The 25,764-nt window shown below is 39.4% G+C and overlaps 1 protein-coding gene across 2 annotated transcripts in view; it reads left to right on the top strand.

Moving 5' to 3' along the window:
• Positions 1-25,764, top strand: part of necab2 (N-terminal EF-hand calcium binding protein 2) — a 142,892-nt gene that overhangs the window by 59,937 nt on the left and 57,191 nt on the right. For both annotated transcript variants that reach the window (XM_023955968.2, XM_023955967.2), the window contains exons 6-8: positions 16,734-16,870; positions 18,202-18,326; positions 25,565-25,644. In XM_023955968.2, the coding sequence (XP_023811736.1) occupies positions 16,734-16,870; positions 18,202-18,326; positions 25,565-25,644 (342 nt within the window). The remainder of the gene's footprint in view (positions 1-16,733; positions 16,871-18,201; positions 18,327-25,564; positions 25,645-25,764) is intronic.

Here is a 25,764-nt window from a genome sequence, read left to right as displayed (position 1 = left end):
TACAACCACCAATGCATATCCACATTTGCTTCATTACTTTTGATGCAGTTACTAATGTATTGGAGCCGGTTGTGCAGAAACAGCTCATACTACTTTATTAAAACAAAATAGGTCTTGTGGCATCCAGCAGCAGCTTGCTCTGCAGACGGGTCGAGAAACCATGGATGGCAATGACTGTGGGCAGCTGCAGAGGTGAGGGACATGTGTAGTATCTCATAGAAGCTGCTGTAAGGTGTGATTGGAGCAGTTTTTATAACCAAACAAATAGATATTTAATGGGATAAGTTCAGTAATTTGGCAGTGAAGCCTGAACATAACTGTACTGCACCGGCTCCAGTCTGGCATGGAAACTTATAATAGTGAGGGGTCTAACCTGCAGCTCCAAAGTCAAACTTCTCACAACCGTCCACTAACAAGGATTTTGTCCCTGACTGATGACAGTGGGGTGAAAAGCTGCTGCAGAGTGTGTCACGTCATGATCACTCCTTGTAAATGTTTGAAACACAGCAGCGTTTGACACTTCTGTAATGAAAGCAGATTCCTGCTCGCCTCTCGCTCAGAATGGAGCAAGGATTATGCTGCAGCCAACTGGGTAATGTGAGACGAAGGGTTAACTGGCAGAGCGTGCGTTGTACTGACTGATGAGGTAACACCCAGAGCATGAATAATGTAGAGGCTTCAGGAGGGGGAAAAAAGAGGAGGCGTGCGCAAAAAAGAGATATCGAAATGTAGGGATGCATGGATAATTGGGTAAAAAGAGAGCAGAAACAGGGGAAAAATCCACTTTGGGATTTAATGCAGAATTTAGGGAATGAAGGGGGAGAAAACACACAAATGAACCAGAAAGCTCAACACAGCGGCTCCGGGGTCCTCTTTTTTTTTTTTCTTCACTCCACTTTACTCTCATTGCCACTTTCCCTCCTCACATCTCTTTATCGCTGTCTTGGTATCTGTGGGCTGATGAAACTGGCGCATTTTCTAAAGACTGTATGGTTCTGAAGCCCGTTTGTGAGCTCGCCTTCTGTTTAGAAACAAACTCAGGCAGCATGCCTCCTGTCAGCCGCCTCCACACTCCCACCGTCCCCTCTTCTGCTAAATCTTTCTAATTAACCAAATCTTTGCAGTTACCCTTTGGTTTTCATGTCAATAACCAATGCCCTTTGAAGGTATTCCAGGTAAGCATCAGCAAGCCTCAGTTGCTTTTTTTGTATTTTACAATCGTCTGTGGAGAATTTAAATAAATCATGAACATAAGTCCTGAAGCTGAGATCCTCAGTTTTAGTTTTTCTTTGGGGAAAAACAGCCTTACATCCAACGAAACACAGTTAGGTTGGTCAAAAATCTGTTTCACAAACAGATGGTCATTCAAGCCTTTCACTGTTTCAGTTACAACACAGCTGAAAGTTTTTAGATTAGATTAGATTAGATTAGATTTGTTTATTAATCCCACGAATGGGAAATTTCCTTGTCACAGTAGCATGGAGTTTGGTACAAGTATGTACAGACAGTAATTAACAAATACACATTTTAGAAAGAATATTTACAAAAATAACAGTGTTCTGAAATAAAAAACAGGGAAAAAGATGTGCAGGAATATAGAATCATCTGTATATACATTTTTGTACAGTGGAATAAAAAACAAAACTAAAACAATAAAAACTATTTACTTAGGCTGAGGTTGAACAGCCTGATGGCAGCTGGGATGAAGGACCTGCGGTAGCGTTCCTTTTTGCATGGTGGGTGCAGCAGTCTGCCACTGAAGGAGCTGCTGAGGTCCGAAACAGTCTGGTACAGTGGGTGAGAGGGGTTGTCCATGGCTTTTCTATATGAATCTCTGAACATGACAACCCTGTAATTCTTCTGAGGAAAGACTATTGACACAAAAATGCAGCATGAGATCCAGGAATGGAAAAAAAAGCTGTTTTATAATATTTGACATTTAATTATAGAGATTTATTTTGTTCTGTGGATTGTTGCACAACTCTAAAGTTATGTGTAACTATATTACATATAATAGTGATGGAAAGTGTTTGGCACTGGATTCACAAAAAGAATGCAATGTAGAACTATCATCCTTGCTAGAAAATTACTTGTTTGTCCCCAAGTATCCCTAACAAACCTGGGCTAGTGTTGTGTGTTGTGAATTGGGTCAAGTATTAATAACTGATCGAAGAAGAATCATACTTCTCTGGGTTTTTTTGAAGAGATACCAGCACACTGCTGCTCCCAAAACACAAGAAAATAAACATTTTTCAGAAACAGCAGCTTCAAACTCTGCACCTAAAACATGATAAAGGTAGATCCTGAAGGGATCAATCAAAATGCATACATTGTTCAAAGCCAGACAAGCAAAGCATGCAGGAAAAAGTCCCACTTTTGTGAGGAACTGACTAAAAAACAAGAACTCCACTGTAAGTATGCTTCAAGATGAAATGCTAAAAACAATGAAGCGTCTCTACATCACACTTTTACTTATTATGCCCACATTTATTTCCAATCATTATGTGATTTTCTGGATCTTTTTTTCATTTTGTCTCTCACAATTGAGGTATACCTATGAGGAAAATTACAGGCTTCTTTCATCTTTTTAAGTGGGAGAACTTGCACAATTGATGGCTGACTAAATACCTTTTTGCCCCACTGTAGGTGTTGCCAACAACATCTTAATTGTTGAATGTTTAAGACACTCGGCCTGCAGTCACAACATAAAGTTTTAAGTACATTTATTTAAATCCAAGAAATCTGCTTTCCGTATTTGAGCAGTAGCAACTTTACTCAGGAACCATTTGCTTTTTTAACCCTCAATCCAACCTCTTGTTGCAGAGCAGAGAGAAATTGGCCCCATTTTGGAATGACCTAACCGTGGATTTGAATCCGCAACATCCCAGTCTCAGAGTGGACACTCTTCCCCTAGGCCACTGAGCTAGTTTTGCTAATAAAACAGCATGTTGGAAAGTTTTTTTCTGTGGTGCTTTATTGTGAAAATCAAGCTTTCTATTTGGATTAGATTATTAAAACTCTCCTATCTGCTCCTATTCTCCTTATAAAAAGCTAATATGTAAAACAACCTTACTGCACTGATTTTCACACCAAAATCTTGAAATGTTGATGGGAGAATTGAGGTTCTGCTTAGTCTTCTCCAGTGTGTCTTGAACTCCAGTGGTCAAACTATGTGTGAGAGGACTGTTTGCATCCTGCAGCACTGTGTCAACAGTTTAACCCTGACGAATGTTGGCACCGTCATCCTGGAAATGCTCATTCCATCAGGGAGGAGAAGTGCCATTGATGGATTTACCTGGTCATTCCGTTTATCCAGGAAGTCAGCTGACCTCATTCTTTGAACTCATAATGTTCATGAAGCCAGACTTGCATCAATCCCGTGTTATATCCATGCTCCCACAGCTTTGTACGGTAGGGACTGTACAAGAGAAACACAGATCAGGCAATCACTCTGAAACAGTCATAATGGGATCAGAGGTCCTGCAGTGTGATTTGAGCATTGGGCGCAGCAGTCTGTTAGCAGGTATCATAGTGCGTTGAGGCCGTCCCGCTGCATCCACAGCTTGAATATCTGAACATTGGCAAAGAAGACGTGTTGCATCAACCAATCAGAGACTCAGCTTTGGCCCGTGACGTGCTGATGATCAGCGGATGTCGTCCAAAAGAACCTTATTGTTCTCCTCCTAAACTTTCTGATATATTTTGCATTTGCATCGAGACGATACTGAAAAGTTCCTATAATTTTATTCTTATTTTTACTTTTTCTCTCCTCTGAATAATGTGGGACAGCAAGTCATCAAACCGGGTTACGGAGAGGCGGCAGTAGGAGCTCCTGCAGTAGAGGGTGAACCTCACCGTACTGGGAGAGTCTCTGAACGATCTCATGACCCCAGACATGAAGACATGATCACCAATGTTTGTAGAGATCCTTAAAATAAATAAACCTGATCTCTCAACAGCATCCATGTATTCCATACATTGTAAATTAGATGCACAGTTGATGGTTCCATGTAGCTATGAGGCAAAAAAATGTGGTGGTATCTCCTCCCACACGTCAGGAGCATCAAGTTCATGAACACATTTCTGGAGGAGCATCGAACAGCGAATTTGATGCGTTCAGTATTAATGCAGCTACAGTCTTGTCTCATCAGAACATGTGACCTTTCCTTCATGACTTCAGTCTTTAAGCTCCCAAGCAAACTGAAACCTTTTGTTCTGATCAGCCTCGCTGATTTGTTTTCTAAATTACTCACAAGTTACGTTTCCTTATATATTGTGTTTTTAAAATACTCTTTTACTGTTAAACACAGTCGTGAGGTCTGCTGTTGTGTACATGGAAAATTATTCTTTTTTTTTTCTTCTTGAAGCTTAATGTTCCTCTTTGTGTGTAAGTTTTTTTAGTTTTATAAAATCATAATCCCAATTTTTGTCTTTGATCTTTCTATGGTTAAACTGTATTGGTTGAATTTAAATACGTTTTTTCATGATGACATTTTTTTTTTCTTGCAGTTCAGTACAGACTGTGTGGTTTCTTGCAAACCAAAGATATATTTTTTCAAACTGTAGCTTAAGTTTTTGTGTTAGAAAATTAGTTTTGGGCAGTTATTTTCTTGGGAAGTGATCTTGTTACTGCATTTAGGACATTAAAAACGGTACAGTAACAAAGACTGTACAGTTGAAGTGACTCAGAGATGTTAGGGGTCATTGTGCTGACAGTGATGCTGCTCTTTCTGCCTCTTAGTGACTGCAGATTCATTGTCCACTGCAGCTGCTGCCAGCTCTGATCAGCTCATTACATCTGTAAGCTTTCAGATCCCTTCAACACAAAAAGGTCTAGCAGTTTTATGAACTGTTGTTGATAGGGGCAGAAAAAATGACCTGTTTCTAAAATGACTTTAATGCCAACAGAACACAACTGGTAGGATGTAAAATGATTTTTTTGGCTGTCAATCCTTCATTATTACAAAAAACTGTTTAACTTTTGTGCAGCAAAAGCATGAGGTGTTAAAAAATCAAAAATAGGTCTCTGTTTAGGACCTCAGTACCTCCAAGAGAAGCTGATCATCTGACCAGAAAGTCACAGGGCTGTGATGTAGGGAAAGAGAGGCTCTCCAGAAGTATTTGGTGGTTTTTTATTATTATTTTTTCTTCTTCTATGATTTTAGACCATTTGTTATTTTCCATGTCCATCTTCTAACCCGCTTAAATCCTTTCTGGGTCTTGGGATTGCATTAGCCTGTCCTTGCTACTGTTGGGTGAAGGCAGGGAACACCCTGGACTGTTTGCCAGTCTGTCACAGGGCCACACAACCACTCACAATCACAGTCACACCTAGGGACAATGTTGAATCACCAATTAATATATGTTTTTAGACTGTGGGAAAAAGCCAGAGTGCCTGGAGAAAACCCATGCATGCACGGGGAGAACATGCAAACTCCACACAGAAAGATCCCAGCTAGGATTTGAACATTAGCCTTCTCGCTGCAGGACGAGAGCACTTACCACTGCCCCACTGCGCAGCCCTTTGTTAATTTCCAAAAAGTAAAATGACTAAGAGGTTGAATCCAGGATCCTGTGGCTGATGTTATATGTGTCTAGTGTATTCATGTTTTCGGTATAAATGTAGCTGTTGCCAAGACTTATATCTGATGCTTTTATAAAAGATGTCTATGAAGACTCTCATTCATCCAGGTAGATTCAATCATAGTAGTTTTAAAGGTTGTCATCGGGACTTTTTTTTTTTTTAAGTTGAAGATGTTTCACCGCTTATCCAAAAGGCTTTGTCAATTCTAAAATAGCTGTTAAAAGAGCTGGTAAATATGTGCTCATGGGGGAGGAGTCAGATTTGAAACTGGATAGCATTGTCTAAGCATTGTCTACTTGGACTACATGGTTACGGGTCGTTAGGAGTCCTTTGTCCTCAGCTGGGATTGGGGCGACAGTAGCTTTTATGAAAGCATAATCTTTTATCATTGAGTCTTTGCAGCTTCCTTCGTAGGTCCTGTTAACACCGGAAATGTCACTGGCGACACCTAAATAAGAGTCTTTGGCATACCATAACTTTTTGACTGTTTCAAGAATCAACACAAATCAGCTAATTCTGACACAGAGAAAAATGGTATTAATTTTAAAATTGTGCTATTATGCAACATTTTACTAACGAAAAGTGTTGCATAATGGCACAAAAAAAAACACCTTTCTCTGTGACAGAATCAACTGATTTACATTGATTGTGTAAACACTTCACTACTGTTAAGTGGTGCATATCAGCGCAAGGCTGCTTTTTTCACTCCCAAATACATTGGAGTTGTGTTAATTGTGTAAAAAACTGTTGAATGGTCATTGTAGTCAAAAGAATGTAAACACTGGAGCTAAAGCTCTGATGTAAAAAGGGTTATTTTGGTTAGTGCTTGCAGACAATGTTTACGGTAGTTAAAATCACAGATTTAAGCAGTACTTATACTTAAGCCCCTTATAGTCAGCACCTTATAGTCACACTCCCATTCACACCCTGCTGCCTAACACTGGATTCAACTTATAACTCCCAGCAGCAATGTGGGCTTCATTGTCTTGCCCAAGGACATTTTGACACATGAGTGGGAAGGGCAGGAACCAAACTTGTGATCTTTCAATCAGAAGTCGACCACTTTGCCTTTGCACCACGGCTATAGACACAGTAAACACTGTAAAAGTAAAATGACAAAAGCCTCATGTACATTTTTGAACGCATGTTTTGGTAATCACGGTGCTGTAGTATAAATCTATTTAATGTTGTTGCAACAATAACATCATCACAAGGTGTTCAGGTTGTGCAGTGACAAAGAAAGTAGAGAAATAATGGAGACAAACGTATGTGTGTCAGTGAGTGTCAGTGTGCGAGTTGTGTAACGAATCTCTTAGACTGTGACACAGTTTGTGATCCCTGGTGGGAAGCGCTGTACGGAGAGGTCTGCCGTTAGAAGTCTGCTTCACCAATTTCATTTGCATACGGCCAAATTTGTGTTACTTGGAGACACGTTGACCATGGTTGCTAGGATACCATTTTAATTGGTTGAAGTGTGAAGCTGTGGAGGGGGGGGCGAAAAAGTAAGGATCTGTTCCCCCTCAGAACATCAAACCTTTGCCGACTAAAAACCTGCAGTTTGTAAGACATTTTCTCTACAGAAACATCTGCGATATGGAAGCTGTGGAGGCTTTAAGCTGAAAAAGGTCCCAACTTCTGGAGATAGTTTGCTCAGACTCGATACACCTCGAACAATTTTTATTGGTTGTCATGGCAATAACGATTAAGCCAATAGAAAGTGATAAAAAAATCCCCAAATAGGCTGCACAGGAGGTCTCTGAGGTGGAGTGGGGAATTTTAAGTCCTAAAGCTCTTTGAAGATCAGCATAAAGGAAGTGCAGGAACAGCAAATCGCTCACAGGCTTCAGGATGAGGGCTACAACCCGAGGACTACTCCTCCTCGCTCCTGGGAGTATAGCGTGACTGGAAAAAAAAAGATGAGGTCTGCCTTTCGCAGCTGTGTGTACGACTTACTTTGACATCTTTTGAAGACAGTAATCAGAAACTCCTGAGATGAAAAGCCATCTTTAAAATAAGGTCAAAGTCAGCGATATTAGAAGGTTAATGAGCTCTGAACAAAGTAGATAAACACTTTCTAACCAGACAACAGAGCTTAGAAAAAGAAAATCACCCCTAAATGAAGATAAATATCAGTAACTGGTAGGTCAATGTGAGAAAAATAGATGTTATGATAAAACTAACACATTTGAATAAAGCAGAAGTATTAAAAATAACTTGATATAACATCCAAATTGTAGTTTTTGATGTACCTTATGTATTAGTCACATGCACTCGCCCTGGGGGGTTGCCCTCTATGGTTGTTGTGGGTGTTTGGGTTGTGCCGCCCTGTGGAGGGTCATAGATGAGGGGCAATTGGATCTTAAGGAGGTGCAGGTCTATATTACAGTTCCGTTGAGGCACCTGCCTCCATCTTACTAGAATGTGCCATTGTCGTGCGTGTGGTAAGTGTACTGTGAACTAATTCTAAGAATGTTGCAAGTTGCACACACTTATGACTTACAGGGGATGCTGTCGTATGGTGTCCTAATGCCATACTCTTCTGAGTAGTGTGGTACACGTACTGGGCGTTAATTGGCTGCGCACCAGAGCCGCATTCATGGGGTGTGCACGTGATACGCCAGTCCTTGAGGTATGTCCATGGATGCTGACACAAACTACGCTCTGTCTAATTTCCTAGTGTCTAACAGCCAGGCTGGGTGTAAAGAGCGCACACTTATCATTTAAATTGCACAAACAGGGCCGTGTGCAGGATTCAAGGGAGTTGAAAATATGAAAAATCCGTACAACATGCCTGCATCTCACCCTTACCTACACTTTGGTGTTGTATAAGTAAAGGATATGTCCAGTATCAGAAATTAACGGACCACGCAGAAGCCTGAGCTGTCCGATGCAAAGTGGAGGTTGGTTGCTTTCATGATGTCAGTGTCACGTTTAAACAGTAGTTTTCAGACGTTAAACTAACAAACAACCTCCACGAGTCCCACCTCAACCAGAAGATCTGCCTTGTCTTCTGTCGGTCTGATATCCAGGCGGTTTGTCCACTCCTCCCTGAAAGCTTTTATTAAGGCTGTCACTCCTGATCAGACTCCTTTGCCTTCAGCTGAAGGTTATATGAAACTTTTATCAACACCAACACTTCTACCTGCTTTACTGGGCATTTGCCAAGGACTGAGACTGACATCACTCAGACTAACAGACTGGTGGCTGCTTTTACAGGCTGAGGCATCCATGCCGACTCACCAATCCTGACTTTAGCAGAGGAAATAATTTCAGTAAGGTTTCTAATTTGATTTTGTGAAGTACAGCAGGGGGAGAGCAGAATATGACAAATGGCCTGACAGTGAGAAAGAACGTATTGTAAAGTGAGTACAGGTTGTTTACATGATATAACTGGATCATAGGAGACATGTTTTTTGAAACTATTAAAGTAGTTTTAAACAAAACTTTACAAGAGAAAATCCAGCCATTTTTCCTTCTCTTAAATAGATCAAAGTGAATGCTTCCTATTTAAGGCCAGATTTTGCGTAATTGTTTGTATACCTTAGTAAAAAATGACATTTCAGATGGAATTGTTTTTTTTAATATAAAGTTATTTAGAGGATGTTAGTCTGATTTTGGGGCTTTGAATAAAACTGTCAGGAACTGGTGACGTAGAACCCAATATAGGTAATGAGGCTCATGGGGAAACAAAAAGGTGACAAGCAAATAACCTGACAAGGAAGAACTAAAAACAATTCCCAGGGCTATACCCATTACATTTGGTATCACCGAAAAGCCTTAACTGTACCCTGTATATACCAAAAAGGAGTATTATCAGTGGTTTGAGTGGTCGGGAGATATCCAGATTTAGAAATATCCTCTAAAGAGGAAAAATTTGCATTGCTGGTAGTCAGGGGGAAATGGTTTAGTTCTCAATAGGATGTCAAAGAAAGGACTGAATGATTGTTATTGCATAAGATCTGTGGACAACACTAGTGTTTTTTTCTCAACTAGTTGCTGCTAGAAGCTTACTGCAGACAATCTTGAACTCTACTGATATTTCCAGGTATTTTTGGAAACTACTTCACAGATGTTTTCAGTTTACTTACCACCTAAAACTATTTGACATTTTGGGTAATGTGTGATATGTTTTTCCAAAAAAAAGGAGTTTTTTTCAAGATGAAATGCCAGGAATATTCCACTTCTTTTTTTTTTTATTTAACAATAATCTATATCTCAAAATCAAGTTCTACTTTTTTTTTTTTAAGGCTCACTCAAATAAAAATCGTATTTTTGGTGTTTTTAACATGTTCTTGTGGCTTTTTCTTATTAAGTACCAACAAGAAAAATTGAGATCAAAATTGCCTTCTGAGATTTTCTTTATCTAAATTGTAGTAAATTAGGAGCAGGCAAAAAAATGGAGTTTGAAAAAACCTGTAGTAGTGAATTAGGTGCTATAGTCGGAGGGCCGCAAGCTCCCTGCTGCGCTCCACTCCGATTTATACACTTAAAGACAAATATATCCACGTAAGGTTTTCATTTTCCTCGTCTGAGCTGGTATCTGGATCAAAACTGTACGGCTGGATAGCGGCAATATTGCTTGCCAATTTTGTTGCACTGGTAATGCTAGGTTGTGAGGGCTTAAAGCTAGAGGGAGAGAGTGTAAATAAAGGGATGATGGGAAATAAGGGCAGGCTTACTATGCAACAACAGTCCCGTTGAACAACTGCCGCTCTGCAGAAACTATGTCCTAGAAAACAATACAGGTTTTATAATTCTGGCTAAAAAAGGCATAATCATAACGAAAGGACCACTAGAAACGCTTTGAAAATGGATCAAAAGATGAATGCAGAGTGGGTCTTTATTTTTTTAATTTTTTTTTTTCTAACTTGTTCTGTCCAACAGCTGAGCAAACAGATTAGAGCTGAAGGCTTTTTGTGTTGGACAGGTTTTACTATCACAAAAAAGGTTATAAAGCTTCGAGAAACTAAAGTGTAGATTTGTATAAACCCCTTTTTGTCGTCATTAAGTGTGTGTGGGGAGGGAGAGGGGAAGAATGTGGGGGGGGTGGGGTGGAAGAGAGTAAAAGGAAGAAAGGTGAAAAGGTGGGGGATACAAGCACTGATTTGAATAAGTTATTATTTTAAGCTGTAACAATTATACCAGATCTGCTGGAAAGACATCAAAGGTGAAAATCTGACACTAAGATGAGCGAAAAATATTTTTCCATCAATACACTGTAGGTAAGGAGGAGGGATGAAGCAGACAGGGAGCAGTGTGTGGTAGTGTGCACGTGGGGGTGGAGATACATGCATGCTGCCGTCGTGAACCGTGTGTTCATAAGGGGAACCAGATCCTACCCAGCCAGACCAGGAGAGGGGAGGAGAGCCCCCCAGGCCAGGAGCCCCCCCAGCATCCGGACCCAGGCAGCCCAGGAGGGGGGGGAAGAGGGGATCGCCCACCCCACCAGCCAGGCACAGAGAAGGCCCCCCTACAGGGGCCCCCCCAATGCCCAGAGGCATAAGCGAACCCAGTGTCCGGCCCCCGGGCCACAGGACAGGAGTGCTTAGCCGTACAAGGCGGCAGCCATGGGGGCCACCGGGCGCCGGACACCGAGACAAGGGCCAAGGACGAAGCCAGGGCCCCCAGAACCCATGAGCCGCCCACCACCCGACCGGCGCCCTTTCTCCGCAAGCCAGCCCAGGCACGCGACCCGAGCAACCCAGGGATCGCCACGCACCCACAGCCACCCCCCATAACCCTACAACCCTACACACTACAACCCCCCCCGCCGCCGTAATATCTTAGCCCCCCTCCCCAACCCTCTCAGTGCCCTCCCCTCTCTGTGATGGGGAGGGAAAGCCCCAGAGGGTCCCAGCGAGCCAGCCCCCAGGTCCGTCCCACCCATGCACTCACGCACACATACTCACAATCATCTGGTTACCCTCCCCACCCCCCGCCGCCACGCAGTAAATACCCCCCCCCAGCCGGCCGACCCCCAGCGCAGAGTGGGTCTTTAAACTCGGAAAGATTGTGCACCCTGTTCTTCTCCGTTACTACAAAAAAAAGGAATTGAGTTACATCAGTTCTTTAGTCTGTTCTTTTATTAAAGTACTGCTGTTAAAAAGTCTATTTAGATGTTCTGCACCAGTTTCTATTTTTAACTGATGGTAATTTTTACAGCTCAAATAAGACTTTATGCGTGATGAAATTTGTTGTGCAGAGCTGTTATCAGCCAAGTCACCGCTGAGGACCACACCACTATCAGTGCTGTTTCTCCACTGGTTTGTTTTTCCCTTAACAAGGCTGAGCTCTGTAATTACTGATTACGACTTTCTGCAGGCTCCTGTAATCAGCCTCCTCCATCTTATCAAAAAGATGTGTGTGTGGGAGGGGTGCAGTGGAGGAGGGGGTTCAGTCACCCACCAAGAAACATTTGTGTTAGAAAAACAGAAACTTGCAAATAAAAATTGACATGATTTCATTTGTTTGCAATATTTCAAATGAAACCTTGGGAAAAATACATAGCATGTAAAATGGATTGTTATTCAGTCAAGCGAACATTGCTGATTTGTAAAAAAAACAAACAAACAAACACAATCACACGTGTCCACAACATGCACTCTGCAGCTAATCACCAGCCTGCGTTCGGTGAGCCAGCAGAGGCAGCATCTCCTCTCGGGTCAGTGATCTGTGTGAATTATAGATTACAGTTTTTCTATAGCAGGTTCTGTAGCCAGACCCGGGGGACGCGCTCGAAGAGGGAAGCATGAAAGACACACGGGATGAAGAAAGGAGGAGGATGGACTGAGGCATGGAGGATGTTGGCGTTCCTTGATTGGATTTCCGGGTTTTTGGTTTTCCTGGTTGTTTACAGTGAATCTCCTGTGCAGGGAGGTATTTTTAATTCTCTTCTGCAAAAAAAAGCAATCAAGTTTGGTTTATGTAAGTTTTCATATAGAAAAAGCATAAACTAATCCTAAGTATATAAAAAAAAAGGGATTGTGTAACTACTTGGTGATGGTAATCTACTGATGTAGCCACAGCTGCCCTGGGGCAGACTGACAGAGGCGTGGCTGCTAGTTTGCCCCTATGGTCCCATAACCACTACTGGGACATTCATACGCATTCATACACCAGTGGAGCCACACTGGAGGCAGGGAGGATGAAATGTCTTGCCCATGGACACAACAACACTTGACTGGGGGATCGAACCGCTGACCCGTTTGATCATTGGACGGCCTGCTCAACCACCTGAGCCACTGCCGCCCATCTCAACACTGGGAATGATGCCAGCAAGAAATAATGCGAAGAAAGGCGGTTTTTCATATCAGCTTTGCACTGATATACAATATATTACTAACGCAACGTGTACATTAATGTGAAGTGTTGCGAAAAGTTGTTTTCCACCAACAAAATCAGCTGGTTTCCATTGTTTGCATAAGTACTACACTAAGTGTTGCACATCAGCACACGGCTGCTTTTTCTCCACTTCAGAATCTGCCGGAATTACGTTAATTATGCAAACAGTTGAAGAATTACAGAAGTTGAAAAATATGCAGCTACAGCCCTGGAGTAAAAGAGTAAAGACATGTAGGAAAAATGTGAGTTGTCAGAAGAACTGGCAGAAGAATTGGAGATTCTGGGTTTTCAGATGAACTGATTAAACTTTCTAAGGAAGTTTAGATCATTTAAATAAGACATATTTTTCTAAAACTACTTTAGCTTATGCTACCGTCACAGATACAACTGCCGCTGTGCGATGGGGAGGTATTGGCTGTGGCAGTCGAGCGCCAGTCAGTCGAGGGGCGTGACCATGCCTTTAAGAAATTGGGGAACAGTTGGGTGGCCATAGGGTGGTGGAAGCCGGCTGGCAGAATCTCTAAGTGAACAATGTGCAAATGTCTCCAGGCACCAGCCATAGATATCAAGTGCCACCAGCTGCCTGGTAACCCAGAGGTTCATACAAAGCAGGCCATTCTGCCTGTCACTGAACATGATCTCGAAATGTGCCCGGGCGGCCACTGACCGATGTCTACCTTAAGTAAAATAGTCTAGTCGGCATGAAATTTTGACTTTTTCTTAAAACCTCACGGGGTATCGCGATTCGACTGCCCTCTCCTGATAACAAATGCCGCCAGGCGGGGAAACCGGCCGAATTTGCTGAAATTTACGTTTTTTGTATTATTTTTTATAATTTGTATTATTTCAAAACCTGTCTGTTTTAAGGTGTTGTGGGTGTTTTCCTTTCAGTTTTTTCAGCAGACTTCTGAAAAGTCTGAAAAGAAACACTGCCTCGTTTAGAAGCACATTTGTGGTAAATCTGAGTTTGTTTTTCTTTGGGTTTTTTTACAAGCTGGGAAGAAGCACAAACTTGGATAATCTTCTGTTTGTGAAAAATAAACTGCATCCAATGCTGCCTTGTAGAATTTGTCATTGGAATCCAAAAAATAGCTCTCCTTCTTTTTACTTCCAAAATATTAAATATTTTTAGAATCTTGATAAATTTTGAAAAATGCAGTTTCTCTCCCCCAAATAAAACTATAAAAATACAAACTTACCTGCTAAATCTAGGAATCTAGAACCTGTTGAAGCACTTGTTTAAAGACCTGCAATTATGTATATCTATTCCTGTAAAACTGTTGTTCTACTGAGCATTCAAAACGCTTCTTATATTCAACAAAGATTGCACAGACACAAAATGCTGATATGGTATGTTTTATGCAGGTAAATGAACTGCAATCAAACATTTGTGATGTTGAGTTTCACTAAGGGATTCTCATTTATCTGAAGAATTAAGTTTCACTCCTATTTCTTGAATTTAGATGCTTTACAGACTATTTTTTTTGCACATACAAGGTCATAAACTGCATCTTAGTCAGATGTCAGTCCAGCTGTTTAGACTTCCCAGAAGGTTCTTCTTTTCAGAGCCGTCCACCTTCATAAGGTGGACATTACTGTTGTATGTCTTTTCACGGAGGCCCTTTTTGCTGTATTACGTTGTGTTTTCACATTTTAATGGATAAGTTTGTGTTTGCATGTGTATAAAATCCACTGAGTGTGTTAATGGAAGTCAGTGCAGGCTTTGTGGTTTTCATGTCTCGTGGGAGCGTCTCTCTTTGATTAGAGCGCAGGAGAAAATGGCTGACTGCACAGGAACCTTAATTGTCTCTCCAAATCACTGCACTGTGACTTCTGACAGAAAGGCTGCCATGAAAGACTGGCTCCGTCCTCTGGAGTACACATGTAGTCAATTATGGCGCAGAATTTGATTCTGCTTCAAGTTTGAGCAAATCAGGTTTTGGTTTTCAGTCTGTAAGGACCAACTGTAACAGCTGATTGAGTTTGATGGGTTTTCATAGAGTTTTCCTGTAACATCACATATATATATATAAAAGTCCTTCTGCATTATTTTTAGCATGAGGAAAAAACAACTGTGAACTTCTGATGTTTGGTGCCTTTTGCTGTACTTAAATCTATTTTAAGTTACAGTGGGGCAAAACGGTACACAGTCAGCCACCACCAATTGTGCAAGTTCTCCCACTTAAAAAGATGAGAGGCCTGTAATTTTCATCATGGGTATACCTCAACTATGAGAGACAAAATGATTATAAAAAAATCCAGAAAATCACATTGTCTCATTTTTAAAGAACCTATTTGTAAACCATGGTGGAAAATAAGTCTTTGGTCAATGAAAAAAGTTCAACAGTTTCTGTAAGTCTTCATAAAGTTTTCACAAACTGTTGCTGCTATTTTGGCCCATTCCTCCATGAAGATCTCCTCTAGAGCTGTGATGTTTTGCGGTTGTTGCTGGGCAACATAGACTTTCAACTCCCTCCAAAGATTTTCTATGGGGTTGAGATCTGGAGACTATGCCACTCCAGGACCTTGAAATGCTTCTTATGAAGCCACTCCTTACCCGGGCAGTGTGTGTCCTTAGACATCTCTTTGGTGTTGGCCATAGTGGAGTTTGAATTGTGACTGTTTAAGGCTTTGGACAGGTGTCTTTTAAATAGACGAGTTCAAACAGGTGTCAATGATACAAGTTACGAGTGAGGGGCGGAGGATCCTCTTACAGAAGAAGTTACTTATCTGTGAGAAATCTTGCTTGTTTGTAGACCAAATTATTTTCTTTAAAAATCAGACAATGTGATTTTCTGGATTTTTTTTTTCTCATTTTGTCTCTCAGTTGAGGTATACCGATGAGGAAAATGACAGGCCTCTCTCATCTTTTTAAGTGGGAGAACTTGCACAGTTGGTGGCTGACCAAATACTTTTTTGCCCCACTGTATATATTTATAATAAAGTTTAGTCCAAAAGCTTTAGTTTTTTAACAGGTTTGGATGGCCAAATATAATCAGAAATTTACAGATCCCGGCTCCCGCCTACAAGTTCAAAGCAACTTCATGTTATCATCATCAGCTAAAACCAGAGCAATCACACCGGGTCAACTGTGCTTTTGGCTCAATTGTTAAAGCAAAAATGCTAACATGGAGATCTTATCATAGTTGGAGTTAGCTCGTGATAAACAGTTAGCAGTCATGTCTTGTGAATGTTCAGAAATAACATCATCATGGGTGTCAATGGTGACGTCTTTTGGTGGGATGTTAATTTAACCACCCCAAAAAGGGTACAGCAGTTCCTCATATTGTGGTTCAGTTTGCCAAATTTACCAAAATCTTTGATCGCCAGCAGGTCTCTGGCTACATTCTCTAACACTGGACTTATTTTTCCATAAAGGTTTGGACCATGAGTTTCCATGAGTTTAAGCCTTTTAAGTGTGAACTTTATACATATACACCATATTACCAATAGCTATTGTAGTTCATTTTTAGAACAGAACTCCTGCAATAAACGAGGGAACATTGACTATCTTACATAGGACTTTATTTGGCTGTAGTGTGGGTTCACATTATTGCTTAAAGCTCTGTTCCAGCTGTCAGAAGTTATGTCTTCTTTTGCCACATGTCTCGTCATACAGCTTCACAGAAGTCTACAAAAGCTTTTTCTTTTGGACATAACTTGTTACATTTTTTTTCATCAGTGCAGCACCTTTTTCTCAATGACTGGAGGGAATTAATACAGATTTTTCTGACTTACTGTGCCTATACCAGTGATGTATTTTAATCCTTAATATTCAGTTGTGATGTTCTCTTCTGTTTTCCCTCAGGTATACGAGAGGGGAACCAATGTGGAGCAGTTTGTGACACGTTTTCTTCTCAAGGAGTCGGCCAATCAGATCCAGTCCCTCCTGAACTCTGTGGAAAGTGCAGTGGATGCGATTGACGAGCAGCACAGCCAGTCGGGGTAAGCCATTGAGGGCATCTTGGTTATTATGTGTGAAATAAGAAGTGTGTGTGTGTGTATTTGACGGTGCTCCTGTCATGGGATAATCTGTAAAACTCATGTTGTCAGTGGCAGCAATAGAAAGCAGGCATTGTTTGAGGCGCAGATCATCTTTGGTTAAAGGAACTGTCGCTTCTGCAAACACACGGAGACCAATCTTGAACTCTTACATAACCTCAATATCACCTTTTGTCTTGCCCTCATTACTGCTTTTTATCTCCTGTTTCTATTTAAATTAACCTCAACTCTCAGAATAAACGAAAATGCTCCATCATTTATTTTCCTTTTTCTTTGTACACTGCACAAATTTCTAAGTTTTATGGCATTATGGTTCACATATTCATATATTCAGTGCATCTTTACAGAATTTGTTTGTTTGTTATTTGGGAAAATGGTCACCTTTCAGAGGTACAGCTGCCAAAACTTAAGTGTGTGCAATCAAGTGTGTACTTCAAGCCTTCAGACTATGGAAAAAAGGTGGAATGTCCCCCTCCGGTAGGAAGAAATTTGCTTCCTCAGGTGCAAAACTTCAATTTATTGGTCAATCCATGTTTCTACCCTTACCATGGCAATGAGCCATAGATTGTGAAGGAGCAGTTAACATACAGGTGGCAAAAATGTGCCTCCTTTGCAGAGTGGAAGGGGTGCAAAATTCAGCCATCTAGGTCGAACTCTGATTAGAGCCGCAACTCCAAAGATAAGAATTCATTTCTTTTTTTTGGATAAAGCTCTCATGCTGTAAAGATCCAGTCCAATAATTTTTTTTTTAGTTTTTTTATACACTTGTGCATTTTCTCATGATGTTAAGAAGAGTAATAGTAAAATTGTGTTTCTGAGTATATCTTTATTCAAATCATAAATCAGGAGCAGTAATTTGAAGACCACTGGGAATGCTTTGAAAACAGATCAAAAGACGATCAAAGTGCGACTATAAGGGGTTACACAGAGACTACAAGAGAAGTCTTAAATAAAAGAGTTGAAAAAAAGTAATTCCTTCCTGGTAATTGCAATAAGGCCAAACTATCTTGAAAAGATTTTAAAATTGGCTTGCATAAATATTTTTTCTGTCAAATCCCTCATATCAAGCGTGAAATTGCATAAAACCTGACTAGGAATAGAAATAGTGTCAAAGAAATGAAGCTCATGTGATCTGTTACTTACATGACCATTTAACCCAAAAATGGGTTTTAGATGAATTCTTCCTGTAATGATGGGAGTTCCTGCTGCAGCTCCTGTAACTTCATTTCTTGCAGAGATCATTCCCTAACTGTCTTCTTCTCTCCACATTGCAGCCATCAACCCGCTAAAGTGAGTCCACGGGTGTCAGAGAAACGCAACCAGAACACCGTCCCTGACTATCCCCCTAACAACAGAGTGAATGCCAGAGAGGCTGTCAGGACCATCAACACTGCTGCAGGTGAAGAGCTCGGCATTATGGCCGGGCGCCATCCGTCATGGGCATGCGTGATTAGCGTCGTATTTCTTAGTGAGGTCATTCATAGATCAAACTGTGGCTGCATCTCCAAAGCAGTCTTTCAGTGCACATGCACACAAATAAACAGCCACACACAATCACTAACACGGCCGCACTTCACTTATGCAGCTATGGAAAAGTCCGCACACATAAAGCTTAGGGTAAAAAATCTGGATTTATGCATGAAGGTTTTATAAGATTTATTAGAAAAAAAATCAAATGCAGACTGTTTAGTATTTTAAATGCAAAGACAAAAATTGCTTAATAGTAAAGTTAGGCTTATTAGATGGTTTGGAATCAAACTGAAAATAACAGGATTTTTATTATTATTATTTTCTTAAAATGAAGACAACCAAACAAGCAGTTAAGTCATATTTGCTTTGCGAGGCGGGGTTTTGAGCTTACACAATAAAATAATTTTAGAGAAAATCGGATACTTGATGTCGAGACGAGGCAACTAGACTTTAAATTATTTTTCCTTCACTTGGATGAAGCCACTAGAAATCAATTATTACATGGTGCTCAAAATGACTGAATTACTCCAGTAACCTTCAACCACAATCATTCTGTATTTCTATGTGTTTGATTTAGGATTATAATAATTTATTTTTTTATGCTTTGCTCGTGGAAATCAAGTTTTCTGTGTTACAATAGAAAAATTTTTTTGTCCAAAAGACACTTCAGTTGTTTCCTCAATAGAGTTGAAACATCTTCTACCCCTTAGGGGGCTCAAATGTATACATCATGTCTGACTCTTCATTTTTCCAGCCATCAGAGATACGTCTTTGAGTCACTGAGAAACTGATATATATATACATATATATATATATATATTTCTTTTTTTTTGGGGGGGGGGGGGGGGGGGTCACGTTTAGTGTAAAAGCTGCTTCTCCAGAGAGTTTGGTTTCCTGCCATTATTTGACAGCTTTGGACCAATTTTACATCATAATCTTCATGCCGAATTTCAAGTTTTCTTTGAGTATACAGAGTGATCCTTCAAAACACAATTCTTTTAGCCCTTAATGTCTTTTCAAAGCTTGTCGCAGATTATATCCAACTCAAGTTTGTGATTCAGAAAACTTAACTTTTTATTGACAAAGATATCATAAGATTAAAGATTATAAGATCTAATAATGCAAAACTGTTTTGATTTTTCAAAGATATTGTTGCATTAGGTTTTGTGATAAACAAAAAAATACAATTTAATCCAATTTAATGTAGAGACTTTTTTTAAATAAATTGCACTGAATTATGAATGGGGAGATGTTAATGGATAACATCTGTGTTGATATTTACTGCAGAGATAAACTTTACACAACAGATAAGGACATTTGTGTTGCTCTTTTGTGATGTTTTGGTGTTGCTATAACTTGTTTCGTTTTTTACATGAATTTGAGTTTTCAGTTATTGGACCGCCTATTCAACACAATTGTTGAATACATATTTCATGTTATATTCAAATTGGCTCCTGTTTTTTATTCCTCAGGATCTTCTGTAAGCACACTCCTGCCTAGCAAACCATATTTACACAGGAGATGACTAATTCAGTCTCTAGCAATATGGAGGTTTAAAAATATCTATAAGATTTCTTTGCAGCTGTAGTTATAAGAGCTTGTTGAGGAATTCCAGCCAGACTTTTCAGAATATTGCTTTCCTTTCATCTTCTAAAGAAAAGATTGAATAATATTGAACCAGATTGCTTTGAGGATTGGTCACAAAAATGAAAGATATATAAATATAAGCGTTTTTTTTTATTTATGAGCCACAATCGTTCTTTATCTCACCTTTCTCTTTAGTAAATCTTTTAATACTGTTGAGGATGAAACTGTTTTAGCTTCTGAGATTCTTTTTGTCAGATTTTATGACCTGGTTCTTTGTGAGTTTCTCTTAATTATGCAGGACAAAGCTTTGATCATTCTTGACTGACATGCAAATTTCCAAGTCTATTTGAGATATTTTAGTCATGTACGTAAAACAGAACTTCACTGCTTCTAATTCTGTGATTACTCCCAGGTCTCTACTTCTCATCTACATTTGTATTATTGCAGAGAAAACTGACTTATCCAGTCATTTATTTAGTCAATGAACATTTCTAAGCATTTGTATGCATTACAGTCCTCAGGTGATGAGGTTTTTGATCGGTGTGTCATCTGCCTACCCTGATTAAAATTTCCCTTTTTGGGTTTATATTCTTAGCTGATAGAGACACATAAATCCCTTAAAACAAAGAGCCCACATTGAAGCCTTTTAGGAACCTTTCCCAAAAAATGTTTTGTACCTTAACTGTAAAAATATTAAAACTCCTCTATTAAAAGAGTGGAGAGAAAAACTTAAAGGTTTTCAGAGTTAGAAATCTTCTGCAAAAATGAACACTTGCAACATAATTGGTCTATTCTAAAAAACAATTACTTAAGCCTTAAACAAATTATAGGTGATTTACATTTTTGGTATTACTAGTCGTCTTTTCCTTTCGGTTTTTCTCTTCAGAGGTCACCACAGTGAATCAGCTTCCTCTATTTAACTCTGTCTTCTACATCCTCTACTCTAACATCAGCTACCTTTATGTTTTCTTTCACTGCATCCATAAGCCTCCTCTTTGGTCTTCCTCTAGACCTCTTGCTTGACAGCTCTAGACTCAGCAACCTTCTACTAATATATTCACTGTTTCTCCTCTGGACATGTCTGAACCATCTCAGTCAGGCCTCTCTGTGCTGTCCCTCTGATGGACTCATTCCTGATCCATCCTGGTCACTCCCAGAGAGAACCTCAGCATCTTCATCTCTTCAGCTTTCAGCTCAGTTTCCTGTCTTTTCCTCAGTGCCAATGTCTCTTGCAAAGTAACAGTAGGCATAGTTTATGTTCCCTTCAAAACACCTGGACCTTTAGCCTTTTAACAATTTAGCAACACCTCACTTTTTTTCCTATCACAGCATCATAACACTTTTGCTGGGATTTATTTGCAACTGTACCTTAAGTGCAGTGTTTCATCACATTTAAGAGTAACTTTTAAACCTTTGCTCTGTGTTAATTTGTGAAGCCAAACGCCTCTGACTAAATGACTAGCTGCTATGCTGTCAGATGTCTGATTAATGAAGCCGCCTCTTCATTTGCTTTCAAAACAAAATCCAACTGATCAAGTGTCACTTGACATTTTAATTTAGCTAAATTGCATTTCCTATTAAAGATGAACAGAAGCGAACAACATGCAGACATTTAAACTTTATCCACTCAATTTGACATGCAAAAGAGGAACATTCTCCATGATCGTTTGCACAGCCAAATGTTGAGGAACTTCAACAGGTTTAATTGAGGAGAAAATCGATGGAGAGTCCCATGCTGCTAACAGATCTGACAGCTGTAGTTTCTCACACACTTCTTTAATTGACGGGTCCACTTATTTTCTTAAGTCCACTGGAATGACCACTGGGCTTTTATCTACAGGCGTCTCCATGGATACGGGCTACGGTTCTGGAAATGTGTCTGCATGTTTGCGTGTCTGTTTGAGAGAAAGCTCCTAATTGACTTGCTGTTAAAGCTTTTAATGAAGACTGGGCAGCCTGTGCTCCAATTTGCAGTGCAGCCGTCGTCAGGGGACGAAAACAGGCCAGCAGCTGTGAGGAAGAAAGAAAAGTAGAATAGCACTCAGGGAGGATGGAGAAGGGATATAAGTGTGACAGAATAAATATCAGTGTTGAATCTGATAAATAAACTTGTTTCGCAGTTTCTTTGCTAAGTTTTATTTGTATACTCTGACTTGTTTTTTTTTTGTTTTTTTTTTACCATTCCAGCATTTTAACTCACGGAAGAATGGACCAGCATTTCTGATTTAGAGTTTGCTAACTTGCCCTAGAACCCTTTGCTTGAAAAAGCCACAAATTGAACCGATCTTATGATCAAATAAAGACATCTTTATTGTTACCAATTACATTTGATAATTTAGCAGTGGCTTTTATTTAGACCAACTAAGAATAGACATATATAACAAGCGCAAGCTAAAACAAGTCTCAATAGGATCTTTTGGAAAAATATCAACAGATCATGGATTGTCTATAAGCACAGAAAACTGCAGATAGGTTCTTTTTAATTTTTTTTTTTTTCAATTTCTTTTTTATTGGGATATAGGCTGCTGTGTTTAAAGCCTTACACCATCAATAGTGATGAACAAAGGAACTTTATAAAACACATTACAGAATACCAAATACCAAAATGCTTTACAATAGGAAAATTATTATTGAATGTATTATTGAATCAAATCTCTTCTACATATTGGAATAACTTGTTCAAGCATAGGATATTAAATTCATATAATATATATATATAAATATATAAATAATAAACTTTTTTCTTATGTTGGCCCAATCACGTGTCTATTTTGCAACCGACTGGCAAACTTAGATTGGAAAAGCAAAACGGATCCAACCAAACTAAGCAATTCTACACCAAAATGGTCTCAATGGAAATAAGCTAGTTTAATGTAAAGCCATTTTAGCAACACATATTTTAACTTTTGTGAAAAAAGCATTTCCTTATGATTTAAGCAATCACAGGTTTTTATTTAACGGCCTATCATTTTGTAGCTACACAAACTGACTGACAGCCAGTTGATTAAAAATCTTTAATAAAAAGACAGCTTCTCCAGTCCATTAGTTTCTCTTCTATTTGAAAAGCAAATATTTTACAGCACAGTTAAATATCACTTTTAACAGGAGTTAATTAGGCAGAACTTTGAGTGGCATCCCAAAATCTCACCGGAATATGAGCCAGTTAAACGTCAAGTCTCAGGAGCCCAGGTTTCACATTTGTCCATGTCTTTGAACGGGCCGTGATCCTTCTGATAAACTTGCATAATTGCCTATTTATCTTCTATTTTGAAACTCCCACCTTACATAAAATATTCATGATAATACAACAGAGAGAAAGAGATTACAGAAAAAGGACTCTTGGTTTAGTAGTGATTACGGCAGTTAATCAGCCGTGCATGAAGCCTCGTGAGTCACAGTGCTGTATATCACCATCTGTGGCTCACTGAGGCTGCAAAATAATTGTGGACAATCTACATGTTGTAACAGAGATGGTGTGAAAGCTAAAGAAAGCAACAGCATATTAGTGCTAGAGCTGCTTATGTCTGGTCCAGAGGACATAAATATTGGAACAGAAATCTGCTCTTCAACTTGGGAAATTAGATTTTGACATTCAGAAAATCTATTCAGTTTACTGTCATCTGGTTGGATCTGAGCTCGTCACAGCACAGATGCTAATTCTTCTGTGTACCTGGTTAATAAGGGACCACACTTCGTAAAAAATAATTTTATATAAAGAAAATAATTTGTGTATGAATAGAACATATGTAATGTATGGATGTAATTATGTAATTATGTACCTAATATATGGGATATGAAAGGTAAAATCCAATTTTAAATGAGCTGTTTGGGATTGGCAAAGAGATTTTACTTTTATTTTCATGACACACAGATACTTAACTCAAAAATTCATGTTAAAGATTCAAGTATGGTCTTCTTCAAAAGGGGAAAGGATGACACTTTTAGGTAAATAGGATTCATTTGGACAGAAAAATAAAATTAACCAAACAAACTTTTTTTTTCTATGTTAATTCTAATTGATCTGTAGTTTTTTTTCTATTTTAAAATACATCAGTATTATCTGCATGCATGATTACACGTAATTACTGATAAACCTGATTCCTGATGACCAATGGAATGAAGATGATGGTAAATGGCATGTACTTATATTGCCCTTTACGACCTTGGTTAAAAGGCCATCTTATTGACCTCAAAACACCTAAACACCACAGTCCCATTCACCCCTTCACACACACATTCATACACTGCTGGGGGCTTCACTGCCTTTCACTGGCGCAACCTGGAGCAATGTGGGGTTCAGTGTCTTGCCTCCAGAACTTTTCAACAACTGCGGGTGGGAACCGAACGTGTGATCTTTTGATCAAAGGTTGACCACTCTATCTTAGCACCACGGCCATCCAATCTGTCTATTGACTAAAAAGCAGTGCTTCTACAGTAAAAAAAATAAAAATAAAAATTATACTTTATTTATCTCACAATGGGGGAAATTCTTCTCCACATTTGACCCATCCCTTGGGGGAGCAGTGAGCTGCAGCCGAACTGCGCTTGGGAAGCAGTAGCGTTAAGGGTCTTGCCCAAGAACTCGTCCTTGATATGGTAATTGTCCCCAGTACCATTGTTTATTCCCCTCCGGGAATCGAAACCTGGATTCCTGCGTGGTAGTCTTTCACCCTAAATATGTGGTATTTCCTACAGAACAATTTTCCCCTTTCAGTTTTTTTTTTCTAATTAGTTTTACAGTCAACCATATGCTTCATCATGTGTTTTATTGATCATACTAGAAGATTTTTCTTGCATGTGTGTCAATGCACAGAAACACATACTAGTAATGAAATGTGCCAACAGGCAGACTGGGGCTCTGAACTTTTTTAGAGCCTCAAATAGTCCCACAAGCACATTTAAATCACGCAATAAAAATGTTATAGACACAATCCCACAGAATGAAAATTATGCACGCTTAACACATTTATGACAGTTGATTTAAAACACTTTAAAATGCTTCATGAAACACTTTCTTTTGTTGCCAAAGTTGATGCAAAACACTCTGATTTGCTTTGTTTTAGCTGACATTTAGCTAACTAAAAAATTCCCAGATTTCAAAAGCAGTTTTTTTTAACTTCATAAAACTGACCTGCTTGCAAAAACAAACAAACTTCATAGAAGCTTTTCACTTTAGGGAAAAATAAACTGTATCCCCTGCTACCTGGTATAAATATTCTAGTTATGAGGTTACTCCTTAGCAACAGACAGTAAAGAATTTCCTCATGAGAGTCGTAAGACGGCTGGTGCTGCTGCAATGCTGAACTTTCTCTGTGAGGTAACTGCAAAAGATTTGGCTTCAGGGGTTTAGAACGACCTATAAATAATATGGGCAAAAGGTCGATCATCTGTGGGGAAGTTAATCTCAGAAATACAACAAATGTGAATTTTGAACCTCAGATTTTTTATTATAAGCATGCTCACATATAAAAAGAAGTTTGTAATTTAAAAACATAAATCATTGTAGATTTATTCTAACTTGAAAAGTAAGGATTTTCTTAAATGTCCTTTGAAAAAATATGGGTTTTATGTTTGTTTCAGGAGCCGTGGAGGTGAGGAAAGAAGGTCTGGAGGCTCAGATCAATCGCCTGGCAGAATTGATCGGACGTCTGGAAAACAAGGTAAAGATTGCAGCTAAAAGTGAAACTTAAAGAAGATTTACTATTGATTTGGGGAAAACCCTACTTGGCAACATTCCAGATTTGGAAAAGGATCTTTAGGTCATGTCAGTACCCTTTAGC

Source organism: Oryzias latipes, chromosome 6 (assembly GCF_053564925.1).
Source record: "Oryzias latipes strain Hd-rR chromosome 6, Olatipes_Hd-rR_3.1".
NCBI lineage: Eukaryota > Metazoa > Chordata > Actinopteri > Beloniformes > Adrianichthyidae > Oryzias > Oryzias latipes.
Note: the sequence above shows the minus strand (reverse complement) of the source record. Positions and strands in the feature narration are given on the sequence as shown.